The sequence below is a fragment of the Saimiri boliviensis genome, chromosome 4 (genome assembly GCF_048565385.1).
Source record: "Saimiri boliviensis isolate mSaiBol1 chromosome 4, mSaiBol1.pri, whole genome shotgun sequence".
NCBI lineage: Eukaryota > Metazoa > Chordata > Mammalia > Primates > Cebidae > Saimiri > Saimiri boliviensis.
In genome coordinates this window covers 81,223,849-81,240,261 of record NC_133452.1, presented here as the reverse complement: position 1 = coordinate 81,240,261, position 16,413 = coordinate 81,223,849, and the positions used below count along the sequence as shown (strand labels likewise).

General features: G+C 37.6%; 1 protein-coding gene across 2 annotated transcripts in view; it reads left to right on the top strand.

Annotated features, from left to right (window-relative positions):
* The window catches only part of CFAP206 (cilia and flagella associated protein 206), a 93,047-nt gene that overhangs the window by 32,147 nt on the left and 44,487 nt on the right, over positions 1-16,413 (top strand). For both annotated transcript variants that reach the window (XM_003922946.4, XM_010333809.3), the window contains 5 exons: positions 136-219; positions 4,258-4,348; positions 6,933-7,121; positions 7,912-8,070; positions 9,171-9,379. In XM_003922946.4, coding sequence (XP_003922995.4) covers positions 136-219; positions 4,258-4,348; positions 6,933-7,121; positions 7,912-8,070; positions 9,171-9,379 — 732 coding nt within the window. The remainder of the gene's footprint in view (positions 1-135; positions 220-4,257; positions 4,349-6,932; positions 7,122-7,911; positions 8,071-9,170; positions 9,380-16,413) is intronic.

Genomic DNA, 16,413 nt, shown 5'->3' with positions numbered 1-16,413 from the left:
AGTTCAGTAACAAGAAAAATAGTTGAAAACCAAACTCAGTATGATCAAGAGGTAGTTTAAAAAATGGAAACATATTAAACTAATTTTATAATAATATGAAGTAAAATTGCTTAATGGACTCTTTCCTACTCTCAGGTGAAAGCTGTTGTCCTGGATCCAAGTAATGGCTTTAACATGGATAGAACCCTCATGAAAAGTGATGTGCAGAATCTTGTTAAGGTGATTACCAAACGGTTCTCAAATTTGCAATTACTTATTCTCAGTTGTCATTATTGCCTTCAGCTGCACGAAACAAACGCCCACAAAACAGTAGTACACGACAGGCATTTTTCTCATAACACAAAGTCTAGAGAGACATAGGGCGCTCTTGCTGGCTTCCTGGGGCACACCATTCTTGCAGTATGGTCATCTGATGGTCAGAAGATAGCTACCCTACCTCCAGGCAGAAAGATACCGGAAAGGCAAAGGGCAAAATATGTGTGCCAATTGGGTCTATTGCCTTCTAACCAGAAAATAATGTTTTCCCAGAATCCTTCCCATCTGCTTACATTTATTGACCAGAATGATACTGTAAGTGACCCAGGAATGTTTACTTTTTTTTCTTTCTTAGATGAAGAAATCCTTGCCCCAGTTCAAATTGAGGCTCTGTTAGGAAGGAAGGGCGGGCAGGGAAATTGGGGAGGTAGCAGCATCTGCTATGGTATATTCGTGGCACCTTGTTATTAGTCTCTTATATTGCAAAGATTAAATGGTTTGTTATATACTGTAAAGTTAAATAGAAGTAAATTAATTTGCATTTCTCTAATTCCGAGTGATGTTGATCATTTTTTTAAATATGCTTGTTGGCCATTTGTATGTCTTCTTTTGAAAAATATCTATTCATGTCTTTTGCCCACTTTTTAATGGGGTCAGTTGTTGTTGCTGAGTTGTGTGAGTTCCTCGTAGATCCTGGATGTTAGTCCTTTGTCAGATTTATAGTTTGCACATATTTTCTCCCATTCTGCAGGTTGTCTTTTCACTCTGTTGATTATTCATTTTGATATGTAGAAGCTTTTTAGTTTATTTAAATCCAATTTGTCTATTTCTATTGCATTTGCTTTTAAGTCATGAATTCTTTGCCTAGGCCAGTGTCCAGCCCTAGGTTTTTTTTTGGTATTTTGTAGTTTCAGGTCTTACATTTAAGTTTTTTTTTTTTTTTTTTTTTTTTTTGAGACGAAGTTTCACTCTTGTTATCCAGGCTGGAGTGCAATGGCGCGATCTCGGCTCACCACAACCTCCACCTCCTGGGTTCAGGCAATTCTCCTGCCTCAGCCTCCTGAGTAGCTGGGATCACAGGCACGCGCCACCATGCCCAGCTAATTTTTTGTATTTTTAGTAGAGACGGGGTTTCACCATGTTGACCAGGATGGTCTCGATCTCTTGACCTCGTGATCCACCCGCCTCGGCCTCCCAAAGTGCTGGGATTACAGGCTTGAGCCACTGCGCCCGGCCTACATTTAAGTTTTTAATCAATCTTCAGTTGTTAATATTTGTATATGGTGAGACAATGGGTTCCAGTTTCATTCTTCTGCAAATGGTAATGCAATTTTCCTGGCACCATTTTTCAAATAGGGTGTTATTTCTCCAGTGTATGTTTCTGTTGACTTTGTCAAAGATCATTTGACTTCAGGTATGTGGCTTTTTCTCTGATTTTCTATTCTGACAATGAGATACAATCATACACCAGTTAGCATGTCTGTTAAAAAGCCAAAACATGGAGCCAGGCATGGTGGCTCATGCCTGTAATCCCAGTGCTTTGGGAGGCCAAGGTGGGTGGATCACGAGGTCAGGAGTTTGAGACTAGCCTGACCAATATGGTGAAACCCCATCTTTACTAAAAATATAAAAAAATTACCTGGGCATGGTGATGCGAGCCTGTAATCCCAGCTACTCAGGAAACTGAGGCAGGAGAATTGCTTGAACCCCAGAGGTGAAAGTTGTAGTGAGCCGAGATCCAGCCACTGCCATCCAGCCTAGGCGACAGAGTGAGACTCCATCTCAAAAACAAAAAACAAACAAACAAGTCTAAACAAAGCAGGTATTGGTGAGGATGCAGAGAAAAGATTATATAAAGCTTGTTCTTAGCAATAGGGGAAGTGATTTTGACAGTCAAAAATTTTATTGGAAAGCCATGCAACAGAATCAAGGAGGGGCAGAAAATAAGTTTTTCTCTTTGTCATGACCCAAGAAGAATTTTCCATTCCCTCCAACCCCCGCCTCAACTAAGTTGGAAAGAATCAAGTCAATATACTTTTAATATGACAGGCATATAAACTAACAACCTATGATATAATTCAAGTGACAGTTTTTTTTTTTTTTTCTCTACTAAGAATCGTGGATGAGCTAATTTTTTTTAAGCATGCTTTTTAGAACAGTACTTCTCTACACGGAGGGATCCAGGTGCACAGCCTTGTGCAAAGACACAGTGCCCCATCCTCGGTCTTGTATTCTCCCCTCTCTCCTCCCAGGAAAGCAGGGCTCGTGCTCCGGAGAAGGGTTGAGAGTAATGTTGCCAGGTGCCTGCCAGCTGCAGTGTATTCAGCCTACAGGGTGAGAAGTGAAGGAAGTGGGGGAGGGAGGTGACCAGTAGAGATGAGAGAAGGAAAGAAAAACTGAGGTTGATCATTCCATCTAGAGGCAAGGCAGAGAAGGGGAACGAGCCATCTATGTGGGGGCTCATGAAAGAAAACAGACCAGGAGAAGAAATATCAAGGGTAGAACCAGAGAAATTTTGTGAAGAGAGGCAGGTAGTTGCAGCAGCTTTCAACTTTTTATTTTTATTTATTTTATTTTTTGAGGTGAAGTCTCGATCTGTTCCCCAAGCTGGAGTGCAGTGGCGTGATCTTGGCTCATTCCAACCTCTGCCTCCCAGATTCTCAAGTGATTCTCCTGCCTCAGCCTCCTAAGTAGCTGGGACTACAGGCACGCACCACCACACCCAGCTAATTTTTGTATTTTTAGTAGAGACGGGGTTTCACCATGTTGATCAGGATGGTCTCAAACTCCTGACCTCAGGTGATCTGCTCACCTTAGCCTCCTGAAGTGCTGGGATTACAGGTGTTAGCCATTGCACTGGCTACGGCAGCTTTTTATAAAATAAAATAAGGGAGTGTTGTTCAAGGCACAAATAAATAGTAATGAGGAACTCTAGAAGAGTTCTAGACTGGAATATAAGCTTTGTGAAATATTTACCCACATTTAGACTGCTCAGACTAACCAAAACATCAGGTTTCTTGCCTTCAACTGGACTACTAGCCACCTGGGAATAGTGATTATTGGTTAACTTAAGGAAAATGACTTATTAACAAATGTTATTGGTAGCAGAAATATGGACTCAACCTAAGTGTCCATCAACAGATTATTGGATAAAGAAAATGTATGTATACATACACACAATGAAATTCTATTGAGCCATTGAGCCATAAAAAACAATGAAATCATGTTTTGCAGCAAAATGGATGGAACTGGAGGCTACTATCTTAAGTGAAATAGCTCAGAAACAGAAAGTAAAATACCACATGTTCTCACCTATAAGTGGAAGCTAAATAATATGTACGCAGGGACATAGAGAGTGGAACGATAAACATTGTTCCACTTGGGAGACTTGGGAGGGTGAGAAGGAGTGAGGGGTGAGCAATTACTTAATAGATACAATGTACACTATTCAAGTGTTAGCTACACTAAAAGCCCAGGCTTCACCACTACTCGCAATATATCCATGTAACAAAATGATACTTGTACCCCCTAAATCTATAAAAATAAAAAAAAGTTGGCCTGGCGCTGTGGCTTATGCCTGTAATCCCAGCACTTTGGGTGGGCAGATCATGAGGTCAGGAGTGAAACCCTGTCTCTACTGAAAAAAAAAAAAAAAAAAAAAATTAGCCGGATGTGGTGGCATGTGTCTGTAGTCCCAGTTACTTGGGAGGCAAAGGCAGGAGAATCACTTGAACTTGGAGGCAGAAGTTGCAGTGAGCCAAGCAAGCCACTGCATTCCAGCCTGGGCGACAGAGCGAGACTCCATCTCAAAAAAAAATTTTGGTTAAATAAACCATAAAGCCTGAAGTCCTCTAGGAGGAAAAAAAAAATAATAGAAGGGGTTATTGGTGAATAAATATCAGAAAGTACTGCTTTTCCTTTTATTTTTAAAAGTAACTTTAGGAAATACTTGAATGTCTCAGAAACTATAACTAAAAGCATTAATGGGCTATTCTTTTCTAGCTTTGTATGGCTCGGCTATTGGATACTAAAAATCCATCCCTGGACACTATTAAGATGCAAGTCTACTTTGATATGAATTATACAAATCGAGGTAACATATACTACCTATTTTTATACTTAGAACAATTTCATATTATATTTCAGCTAAGAAGGGTTGACAGTGAATTTAATTGTTTAATCAATTTAACAATTTAATTTTTGGCAGTCTTTTGAAATGTTTTTCAACTTTGAAGAATATAACAATCTTAGAAATGCTACGTGAAAAAAACATCACTGGCCTTTGTGAGTGTTAAAAGTCAATTCAAATTATTATGCTCATAATTATTGTTTCCAAGTCTTTTGTCTTTTAACCTTTATGGCACTAATGCATAATAGAAATTCAAACAACCAGCCCACTGAAGGTAAAAGTCTTTAATTTGTAGATTTTCTTGTTCCTGGTTTATATTATTATCTCATAATAATTACCTAAATTATATAACTATCCAAAAATGAAATGAGTGATGGGAAATTTAAGCATAGAAAGCTTTTCAGTATATAAATTTTTTTTCTTTTGAGACAGTCTTGTTCTGTCTCCCAGGCTGTAGTGCAGTAGCGCGATCATAGTGCAACCTCTGCTTCACGGGTTTAAGCAATTCTCCCACCTCAGCCTCCTGAGTAGCTGTGACTATAGGCTTATGCCACCATACTCAGCTAATTTTTGTATTCTTAGTAGAGACGGGGTTTCGCCATGTTACCCAACCTGGTCTCAAACTCCTGGCCTCAAGCAATGTATCCACCTTGGACTCCCAAAGTGCTGGGATTTCAAGTGTGAGCCAGCATGCCGGGCTCATTATGTAAATAATTTAATGCATACATCAAAGACAACTTGGAAACAAAAGGAAAAGGGAAATATAATTCTCTATGGACTGCCTCTGTTCCTGCTATATAAAACAAATATATTTCTCTATGGAATACCTCTCTCTCTGCTATATAGTACAATCATTATTATCATTATTAACAATTTAGTGATTTTCTATGTATTAGTTTCAGTTGTGCTACCTATGTAAAAATATGTATCTTGTGTTTTTGCTTAATAGTGAAATTTTAAAGCAATAAAATAGTTTTAGAATTGGTAAAATTTAACCTATATATATATACATACATACATATATATATACATACATACATATATATACATACATACATATATATACATACATATATATACATACATACATATATATACATACATATATATATACATACATACATATATATATATATTTTTTTTTTTTTTTTTTTTTGAGACAGAGTTTCGCTCTTGTTACTCAGGCTGGAGTGCAATGGCACTGTCTTGGCTCACCGCAACCTCCGCCTCCTGGGTTCAAGCAGTTCCCCTGCCTCAGCCTCCCGAGTGGCTGGGACTACAAGCGCGTGCCACCATGCCCAGCTAATTTTTGTATTTTAGTAATGACGGGGTTTCACCATGTTGACCAGGATGGTCTTGATCTCGTGACCTTGTGATCCACCCACCTCAGCCTCCCAAAGTGCTGGGATTATAGGCATGAGCCACCGTGTCCAGCCTATATTTTTAATTATATACATATATATATACACACATGTTTTTTTAAATTTGCAAAAAGTTCTCAGTTGCTTTTGTGGCAAGAATATAGATATAAACTATGCATGGTGGATATGTTAATTATTGCCATTGTAATAGTAATATGGGTTGTCTTATTGAGTCATTGAAAGAAACATCCTTGCAATGACTCAGTGAACATGGTGTCCTGCCAGCGTTGAGACTATACCTCAGCATATCACAGGAGAAATAAGGAGGGATACAGCTCTTGATGCAGCACTATATTATCAATAATGCTTTTCAGAGGAAATTTAACTAGAAGTGAAATAAAAATACACATAACTGAAAGGAATATATATATATATATATATGTATACACTACATATGTATTTCTGTTACTGTATAAGCTTATGTATAGTATACTACATGTGCTTACATATAGCATAAATATATAGTATGTATATATTTATATTTTTCGTATAGTATTAAAGATATATATGTTGTAAAAATGATCTTCTTTCTGTTTAATTGGGCGGTTTTAGCCTTTTCTGATATTTACTGGTTAGTTTGGCTATTTAAAGTCTTACGTATTTTGACCAAGTATTCCATTTAAGTCACTGTAATAAATCTTTTTTTTTTGGAGACGGAGTCTTGCTCTGTTGCCCAGGCTGGAGTGCAATGATGCATTGTCAGCTCACCGCAACCTCTGCCTCCCGGGTTCAAGCAATTGTCCTGCCTCAGCCTCCCAAGTAGCTGGGATTACAGGTGTGCACCACCATACCCGGCTAATTTTTTTATTTTTAAGTAGAGACGGGATTTCACCATGTTGGTCAGGCTGGTCTCAAACCCCTGACCTCGTGATCTGCCCGCCTCAGCCTCTCAAAGAGCTGGGATTACAGGCATGAGCCACCACACCCAGCTGTAATCAATCTTTTCTACTGGATTTTTGTCTTGAGGTTACTTGCTGGCCATTGTTTTTTATTTCATATTACGTCTTAAGAAATTACTTGTTTTCATGAAGTAGAATTGCCATATCCAAGCCAGTTTTTTTCTAGTTCTTATGTGAGAAGAATTCTAAATATCAAATATATAGAACTTTGTTATTTGCCAATTTTAGTGGAATTTCTTGAAGAACATCACCGAGTCCTAGACTTGAGATTAGGCTCTGTTACCAGTGAAATTACAGATAACAGAGCATGTAGTAGAGAAGAATTGGAAAGCCTCTACCGGAAGATTATCAGCTATGTGTTACTCCGCTCTGGCCTTGGATCCCCTACAGACATCAAGACTGTCAGAGAGGTAACAGGTAAAAAGTATAACCAATTCCCATTTCATAAGTAAAAGTATATGATCATTGTATTTTATAAAATACATTAAATTAGAAGTGTTAAAGACTGAAGTTCTCTTTTTATCTGAAAAAGAAAAATCAGCACAAATGAGTTAAAATGTGCCCAGTCTCCTTTTACACTGTGTATCAGTCCTAAAACTCAAGTAGCACCTCTAGAAAGTGAAATATTGCTGATTTCTTAGAGCTGCACATATGTAGGGGCCTATTACACTTCATTAGAGAAATATTGATAGTAGGATTGAGGGTACCAGACTGATTGAGTTAATGGAAAAACTGGAAAGGGATATTTCATATTGATAACAGAAATTGAGTCTGTCATTTTAAGTGGATGATGGAAAGGGGTAGTGTTTAATCCTTAGGAAATTTTGCCCACTTTCATACTTTAAAATGAGGAATAGAAAAAATGGCTAACTCTCCTATGGCTCTCTTTGACAATTATTTTAAAGTATCCATTTTTCGGCTCAAATCTTTAATTAGAAAGGTTGTTTTCATGCCTATTGCCAAAAAGTTACTGATGGCTGTTCAATTATTAAAAATGGACATGAGGCAATGACATAACTCTCAGTAGTCCAGCTTTGATGTGTGATCAATTTTGTTATGTATTGTATAATCAGGTGTCAGAAATCTGAAGAATTACATAAGCAACTCACACCCTTGACGTTCTGCTGAAACAAAGAAAACTTGTTATTTAACTTCTGATATCTTTATTCTGTCACTTCGTTTTCCCTTTTTTTCTGGTTTATTTTAGCTGCTCTCCAGAGTGTTTTTCCTCAGTCTGAGCTTGGGACATTTCTAACTCTTTCTAAGAAGGACAAAGAACGCCAACTGAAAGAACTCACCATGATTGTTACTGGAATTCGTTTATTTAACAGAGACTGTGGAAAAGGAGGAGAAGGCATTGATGATTGTAGGTATATCATTAGGTTAATTCTAAAGGTTATGTATGTTTAAAATTTAAAATGCACAGTGAGGAAAATAATAAACAACACACCACTGGCATTCTTAAATGTAAGATTTGCATTTTTTACTATTTCCTTAAGTTACTATTGTTTATAATGTGTAGTGATTTTTACTTTTGCTGGGGCAAGACTTTAAATTTTATGTACCATAAAGCTAGTATGAGACAGTGAATCCAGGAAAGCAATGAAGGGTCCTGCTCAAAGCTAACCTCCCCAGTTCAGCAGGGCTTTGTGTTCTTTACTGCAAGTCAGTAGCCAAAAGGGAGTAAAATTTAGTTGTTTAAAAAATAAAAGTCTTCCTGAAAACAGTTCCTGCTGCAGTTAATGGAATAAAAAGATCTACGAGGAGATATTTCAAATTTCTAAATTCAGGTGCATCTTCTTTGTTGTTATATACTTAATGCATTATTTATCTATAAGTTTGAAAGTATCATGAAATATTTAATGAAGTACCTATCAGAAGAATTAACTTCCTTATGAATTTGGTACCCCTATAGGCCCACTGATAAGGTGTTAGTGTCCTTCGCCAGATCACTAATCTAGTATAAAAGGGAATTTTTTTCTATTTTAAAAACTATTCTAAAAAATCAAATTTTTATTTTTATAAATGACCTTCCCTTGCTAGACTATTTTGTCATTTCTCACCATCCAGATGAGTTTATTAACAAACATTCGTTTTTTGTTGGTTTTTTTTTCAATAACTAGAAAAGATGGTATATAGAAGGAGGAGCCAGTGGCTTTTCTGGAAGGACATGATTAACAACACGTAATTCCAAATTCTGCCTATTTTCTAAACTCTTCTATATTTAGCGGCAAAGCTGACCTGCTACAACTGGGTTATCATTCTGCTAATATCTTTTGTTTGAACTTGTTTGTTTTAGATTCTTTTCTTTATGTTGTGGGACCCATGAAACACATGCCTCATTATTATTAATTTGATTGGGGGAAAAAACCCCAACTGAATGCTTAAAATGTGACTACTTCCTAGACCTTTTCTCCTTAATCATTTTTAGTCTGCTTTATGACTTTTTTATACTGTTACAAACAGTGCCAGGTGTTCTCCATGAAGCAATCCCAGCCACCCTGCAGCATATTGATGATGAGCTTGAGAAGACCCAGCGCCAGGCATATTGCTACACAGCCGTCCTTGAGAAGGCAGCCGACAACCCACTCATGAAGGCTGAACTTCAGCCATATATGTTAAAAGAGGCACTATATAATATACGACAATGTGAGGTCTTCCTTCAGATCATTTTGGTGAGTTAAGTTCATAAGGTATGACCTTTTTCATATAATGTAATCTCTTTATATTTTATAAGGCCACATCAGGTAGAATCAGGTTAACTGCTCAGTTTATATTGCTTTGGTAGGGTTAGGAATCAAAATAGAAATAGAAATGTTGGGTTTAGATTTTAATGAAAATATTTTGGTAGAAATTGATTTTATATTTTTTCATTATCTTTGGTACTTGATAATAGGATTGATAGCATGCTGTAGTTAAATAGTGTATATGTGTGAGTAATACTATATTTTAATTCAGAGCAAGTATCTAACATTGTTTGGCAGGTAGTTGCCTTTCAAATAATTTTTATGTAATTATTTGTTCTCACTGTAACAACTGGTAGAAAAGAATTTTTTTTTTTTCGAGATGGCGTCTCACTATGTATCCCAGGCTAAAGTGATCTCAGCTCACTGCACCCTCTGCCTACCAGGTTCAAGCAATTCTGTGCCTCAACCTCCCGAGTAGCTGGGATTACAGGCACCTGCCACTATGCCCGGCTAATTTTTGTATTTTTAGTAGACACAGTGTTTCACCATCTTGGCCAGGCTGTCTTGAACTCCTGACCTCATGATCCACCTGCTTCGGCCTCCCAAAGTGCTGGGATTACAGGTGTGAGCCACTGTGCCTGGCCAAAAAGATTTTTTTTAAAGGTTTTTCGTAGGCCAGGCACAGTGACTCAAAATAATGTCAATCGTATTACTTTGGGAGGCAGGAGTTTGAAACCAGTCTGGCCAGCATGGCAAAACCCCATCTCTACAAAAAATACGAAAATTAACTGGGCACAGTAACGTGCCTTTATTGCCAGCTACTTGAGAGGCTGAGGATTGCTTGAGCTGGGGAGGCAGAGGTTGCAGTGAGCCAAGATCACATCAGTGCACTTGGCATGAGTGACAGAAGGAGACCCTGACTCAAAAAAAAAAAAAAAAGGTGTTTTTGTTTTTTTAATGTAGATGGGGTCTTGCTATGTTGTCCAGGCTGGTCTTGAACATCTGACCTCAAGCAGTCCCCCTGCCTCAGCTTCCCAAGGTGCATAGCAGGCATAAGCTACCACACCTAGCCAGAAAAAATTTTTATATCTAGTGTTTTTAGATCTAATGAACAAGCCAAACAGTATCCCCAGAGAGTTGGAAAATATGGTAAAGTGGTGGTTATAACCTTTTAAAAAAGTAACAGTGCCCTTTCTCTCAGAAACTTACTCAGAATTTTACAAATATAAAACAGATATCTACATAAAGGAATTAGAGGACCTTTTCACTAAGGGATATCCCCATGACACTCTAGGGTAGCAAGGAACACAGTCTGTTAATTACTGCATGACAGCAAGTTATGTTCTCACTTGTCACTGTTTACTTTTACACAGTCTCTGTTTTCCAGCAACTATAAGACTCTCGATTAGTGGAACTGTCTTTTATATGAGTGAATGCTAATTTCTTGAGGGATAGAATAGGATGTACTCTGACCACCTCTTCTTTTTAACTTGTATTTTAATGACTTGGTACTACTATTGGATGCACTTCGTCTGTCCTCTCTCCTTATGTAACTGTCCTGATGACATGACTTCATTGCAACAAACTAGGGGTTGTCCTCACAACTAGCCTATCTAATTGCCTTCAGAAGGAAGGATCCTAGCTGGAAGGCTGAGATTGGAGAACTGCTTGAGGCCAAGAATTCAAGACCAGCCTGGGCAACATTCCAAGACCCTGTTTCTACTAAAAATAACATTTTCAAGTATGGTAGTACTAACCTATAATCCCAGCTACTTGGGAGGCTGAGGTGAGAGAACTGCTTGAGCCTAGGAATTTGAGGATGCATAAGCTATGGTTATGCCACTGCACTCCAGCTTGGGTAGCCAAGCAAGACCCCATCTCTAAGAATACATAAATGAATTAATAATAAAAACCACATCACTCTCTTGGGGTGGATACATCCCCTTACATTACCTTGTGGCTATCAGCCTTATGTAACTAGTCAGCTACTGAGAGGATTTTGTAGTCAATTTATTTTGAAGTGCATTTGAGGCCACAGGAGTAGAACTTCACATTGACATTTGTCACCTGCTGTCACCTGCATTCAGAGTCGATATTATAAGAAAGAACCTTGGGAAACTGTCATACATACTGTACGGATGTTGCAGAAGATGTCATTCGTTATACAGAATCTTCTCATAGCTTTCAATCATGAATCATAATCAACCAAGTCTTAAATTCTCATTGGTGGTCTACTTCTCACAGCTGGAGAGGGGCAGTGAGTAAAGTGTAGAAGTGATGAGTGTGGGCTTTGCAACCAGACTACATGAATTCTAATCATGACTTTGCCACGTACTAAATCTGTGTCCCTAAGGAGGTTGCTTAACTTCCCTGTGCCTTGGTTTCCATATCTGTAAAATGGGTTATTCAGTCTTCACTATGAAAAATAAGTCTTCACTTCACTTCAGCATAGTGCCTAGTGCAACAGCTCAGTAAAGTGATAATGATATTGTTTATGATTATTGTCATCATCATTGCTAGGGTCTTAGCAGAACAGCTGTTATTTCATTTGTCTAGTGAAACAAGCTGAAGAGCTTTTATTTTTCCATATAGTATCTCATTTCCAAGCTCCTTGCTGCTCATGTTGTTAAGAAAGTTAATTTTCTTATCTAAGCACTCTTTTTGGCCATTTTGTACTGACTTTAGTCAGGATCAGGATGAGTTTTCTTAAGTTTCTGATTCTTTTCCGCTCAAAGAGACTTTTTTGTTTTGTTTTGTTTTGTTTTTAAACTATTCAATCCTTCCCCATCAATCTGTCTTAGTGACAATTAAGGTCGATTATTATGAAATGGATATTGGTTTAATCAGTATTATCTCTGGATTATAAACTATATCAATTTAAATTTTGGCAAGATTTTTCCTATGTTAAAATCTATGAATATTCTTTTTAAAGTCACATTATTTGAACAGGTACTACTTCAAAATTTTAAAGTAGCAATTTTGATTTTTAAAAATTCTCTCTTGCCAAAGTTTCAGTCAGTTTATGTAAACATTTAAAAAATCAAATATAGGCCGAGCACAGTGGCTCATGCCTGTAATCCCAGCACTTTGGGAGGCCGCAGCAGGCAGATGACCTGATGTCAGGAGTTTGAGACCAGCCTGGCCAACATGGTGAAATTCTATCTCTACTAAAAATACAAAAATTAGCCGGGCATACAAAAGTACAAAAATTAGCAGGCACCTGTAATCTGAGCTACTTGGGAGGCTGAGGCAGGAGAATCACTTGAACCCAGGAGGCAGAGGTTGCAGTGAGCTGAGATCACGCCACTGCACTCCAGCTTGAGCAGCAGAGTGAGACTGTGTCTCAAAAAAAAAAAAAAAAGCAATATATAGCCTGGGTAAGATAGTGAATTATCCAACTAATAGCCTGGGTAAGATAGTGAATTATTTTGTTTTGATCAGGACTTTATCTGCTGCAGTGAACACATTGAAATATTTAGAAAAGGGAGCAATGATCAGAGTCCTGTTGACTATCTTAACTAAGAGAATAAAATTCCATCCTCCATGGACTTTTAAAGTGCCAGGCAGATACCAAAGAGAGAAAGCGGCATGTTATTGTGCAAGTAAGAGTTGCATTTGATAGAACATTTGTTAAAACCTGTAAGTCAAGATTTTTGTAGAGTTCTTCCCCCTAGACTATATTGGTAGGGCCCATTCACAAACAGGCAATACAGGGCTTTCTTGATTTTTCCTGATGAGGCAAATAAAAACATCAGTTAGGTGGAATTTGTGCTTGTTTTATTATATTTTACTTCTGTTGTAGTAAGAACATTAAAAATGAGAGATTCCATTCTAATTTCTGCTTCTATAAATTTGACTAGACTTGTTGAAAATTGTACATGGAAGAAAGTATGAAGAACTTATAAAAAGTATTTAAAAGATAGCGGGAAGGGGAAGAAGACAAAGAAACATGCTGGAATCACAAGCTTTTGCCAACCATTTGAATATTACAGTAAAAGTTTTTTTAAGTGATGGCATATTTAGAGGACTAATATTATAACTAAAAACTCTAAATGGGCCCAGCTGGTGGCTCATACCTGTAATCCCAGCACTTTTCGAGGCCAAGGTGGGCGGATCACCTGAGGTCAGGAGTTCAAGACCAGCCTGGCTAACATGGGGAAACCCATTTCTACCAAAACTACGAAAAATTAGCCACGTGTGGTGGTGCGTGCCTGTAATCCCAGCTACTCAGGACACTGAGGCAGGAGAATCGCTTGAACCCAGGAGGCAGAGGTTGCAATGAACAGAGATCATGCCGTTGCACTCTAGCTTGGGCAACAAGAGTGAAACTCCATCTCAAAAAAAAAAAAAAAAACACAAACAACAAACAAAAAACAACTCTAGATGATTGTGAGTAAATTCTTTTTAGTAAATAGAGTAATTTCTAGGACGTTATTAGAAAAAAAAGCAAGAAGTTCTGTGCGCCTATTGTGAATGGATCCTGCAAACACAGCTTGGGGAAGGGGTCTAGAGTATTTTTTTTTTCTTTTTGAGACAGGGTCTCACTCTGTCACCCAGGCTGGAGTGCAGTGGCACAACCTTGGTTTACATCTGCCTCAGGGTTCAAGTGATTCTTCTGCTTCATCCTCCCAAGTAGCCGGGACTACAGACATGTGCCACCATGCACGGCTAATTTATTTGTATTTTTAGTAGAGATGGGGTTTCACCATGTTGGCCAGTCTGATCTTGAACTCCTGCCCTCAGGTGATCCGCCTTGGCCTCCCAAAGCGCTGGGATTACAGGTGTGAGCCACCGCCCAGCCAGAGTATTTTTAATTGTAGGTTTTAATAAGTTTGCATGTCAAATGCAACATATACTTTGGAGAACATATGCAAACATATTCGTTTCTCGTTGCTGTTGCACAAATCTTTAAAGACTTTAGAGACTGAATTTTCATATTTCCTAAAACAAAACTTAAAACATGCAAGGGGAAAAAACTCTGTGAGGGTAGACAAGAGGTCTATTAGATATAATAGATAATAGTGTATGGAAGAATTAGGCAGGAGGAGGAGAAATGCTTAAACAGCAGTATGGTAAAATTAAAGCATGTTACATTTATGAATAAACATTTGTTTTAATACAGTGATAATAGTTGATATTACTCATGAAGTAATTATTTTTGTCATTTAAAATAGTCTTTCTAGCATATAATTAGGCTACATACAGATCTGAGAATTCAAATGCACTTTATTCTCCTGAAATAGGTGTCATTCTTTTATGCTATACTGATAAAAACATACCACAACCGTTTCTGGTTACATCTTGGGCAACACAGTATAATGCTTAAGAGCTGGGCTGTGGGCTCAGATGGTTTGGAGTCTACCATGATGCTATCCCTTATTAGCTGTCTTATTAGTAAGATAATTTACTTACCTTTGTATTCTTTGGTTTTCTTATTTGTATTTATCCCTTTTTGTATTTTTAAGTGTTCAACGTGGTGCTTCGCACAGAGTAAGAATAAATATAATTATTTCAAATTCAGTGTTTAGCAACTGTTTTCAGACCATCATTGTGGTATCAAACATACTGTTTTCCTTTAAATGTTGTGATTTTTAAGATTTTCTGTCTTCTTGTATGTGATTTTTTTCTGTTTAATTTTTCATACTTTATTCTTTGTATCAATAGATTAAGAAAGTAAAAGTTTCCCAAGTGTTGATTTATAATGTTTGTGTCACACGAAAAGTTCAGTTTCCCAAAGAGTAGCAAAAATTCAGTGATCTATTTAAGTACAATTTTAATCCTTATTTTGAAGCTACGGGCTTTACAATAAGCTAAATACATGCAAACCTGTATATCCTGAACTACAAAAGCAGTTTCCATAGCCATTTATGTTTTAGTCAAGTACACATTTCTACAATGAACAAGTTCTTACAAACATAAATAAAAACCATCCCAAATGCTTATCCCGTCATCATTTTTTAAAACTATTCTTGCTACTGAAAGCATTTATTCTGAGAAGATTTAATGTGAGATGGGAAAATGAGTTCTCCTGAGACTTAACAGGCTTTTTTTTTTTTTTTTTTTTTTTTTTCTTTTGAGACGGAGTCTCGCATTGTCGACCAGGCTGGAGTGCAATGGCACAATCTCAGCTCACTGAAACCTCTGCCTCCAGGGTTCAAGCAGTTCTCCTGCCTCAGCTTCCTGAGTAGCTGGGATTACAGGCCATGTCCAGCTAATATTTTGTATTTTTAGTAGGGAAGGGGTTTCACTGTGTTGGTGAGGTTGGTCTCCAATTCCTGACCTCATAATCCGCCCACCTCAGCCTCCCAAAGTGGTGGTATTTGCAGGTGTGAGCCACCATGCCCAGCCCCAGTAGATGGTTTTAAATAAAAAGTGCCTGAACAGAGAAGCATTCACATGAAACTTTTATTTTCTTGAAAAAAAAAGTCACTCTCGTTATACAAAGAAAAGAATATTAAGACAAATTTTCTTTTAATACAGATAAAAATTCTTACAAAGAACTGTATTTTTCTATATCATCTCCTTAGAAGGATCACAAACCAGTTCACTACCTTTATTAACCTTTCAGTTTACTGTTGTCTAAAAACTTTAGGGTATATGAAGCATGTCTTAGTTATAAAGTCAAAGATGTCATTTAGATCTTGCGTAATAAATACCTACAGTATAGCTTGCAATGGCACAGATACAGTTAACACATAAATATTACTTCACCCTTTAGATAGTCAAAAGTCAGAAAGCAATAAATGGTTTACAAGATGCTTTAACTTTTTTTTTTTTTTTTTTTTTTTTTGAGGAGTCTTGCTGTCCTGCCAGGCTGGAGTGCAGTGGTGCGATCTTGGCTCGCTGCAGCCTCCAAGTCCCAGGTTCAAGTGATTCTCCTGCCTCAGCCTCCTGAGTACCTAGGACTACAGATGCAAGCCACTATGCCCAGCTAATTTTTGTATTTTTAGTAGAGACTGGGTTTCACCATGTTGGCCAGATGGTCTTGATCTCTTGACCTCTTGATCCACCAGCCTCGGCTT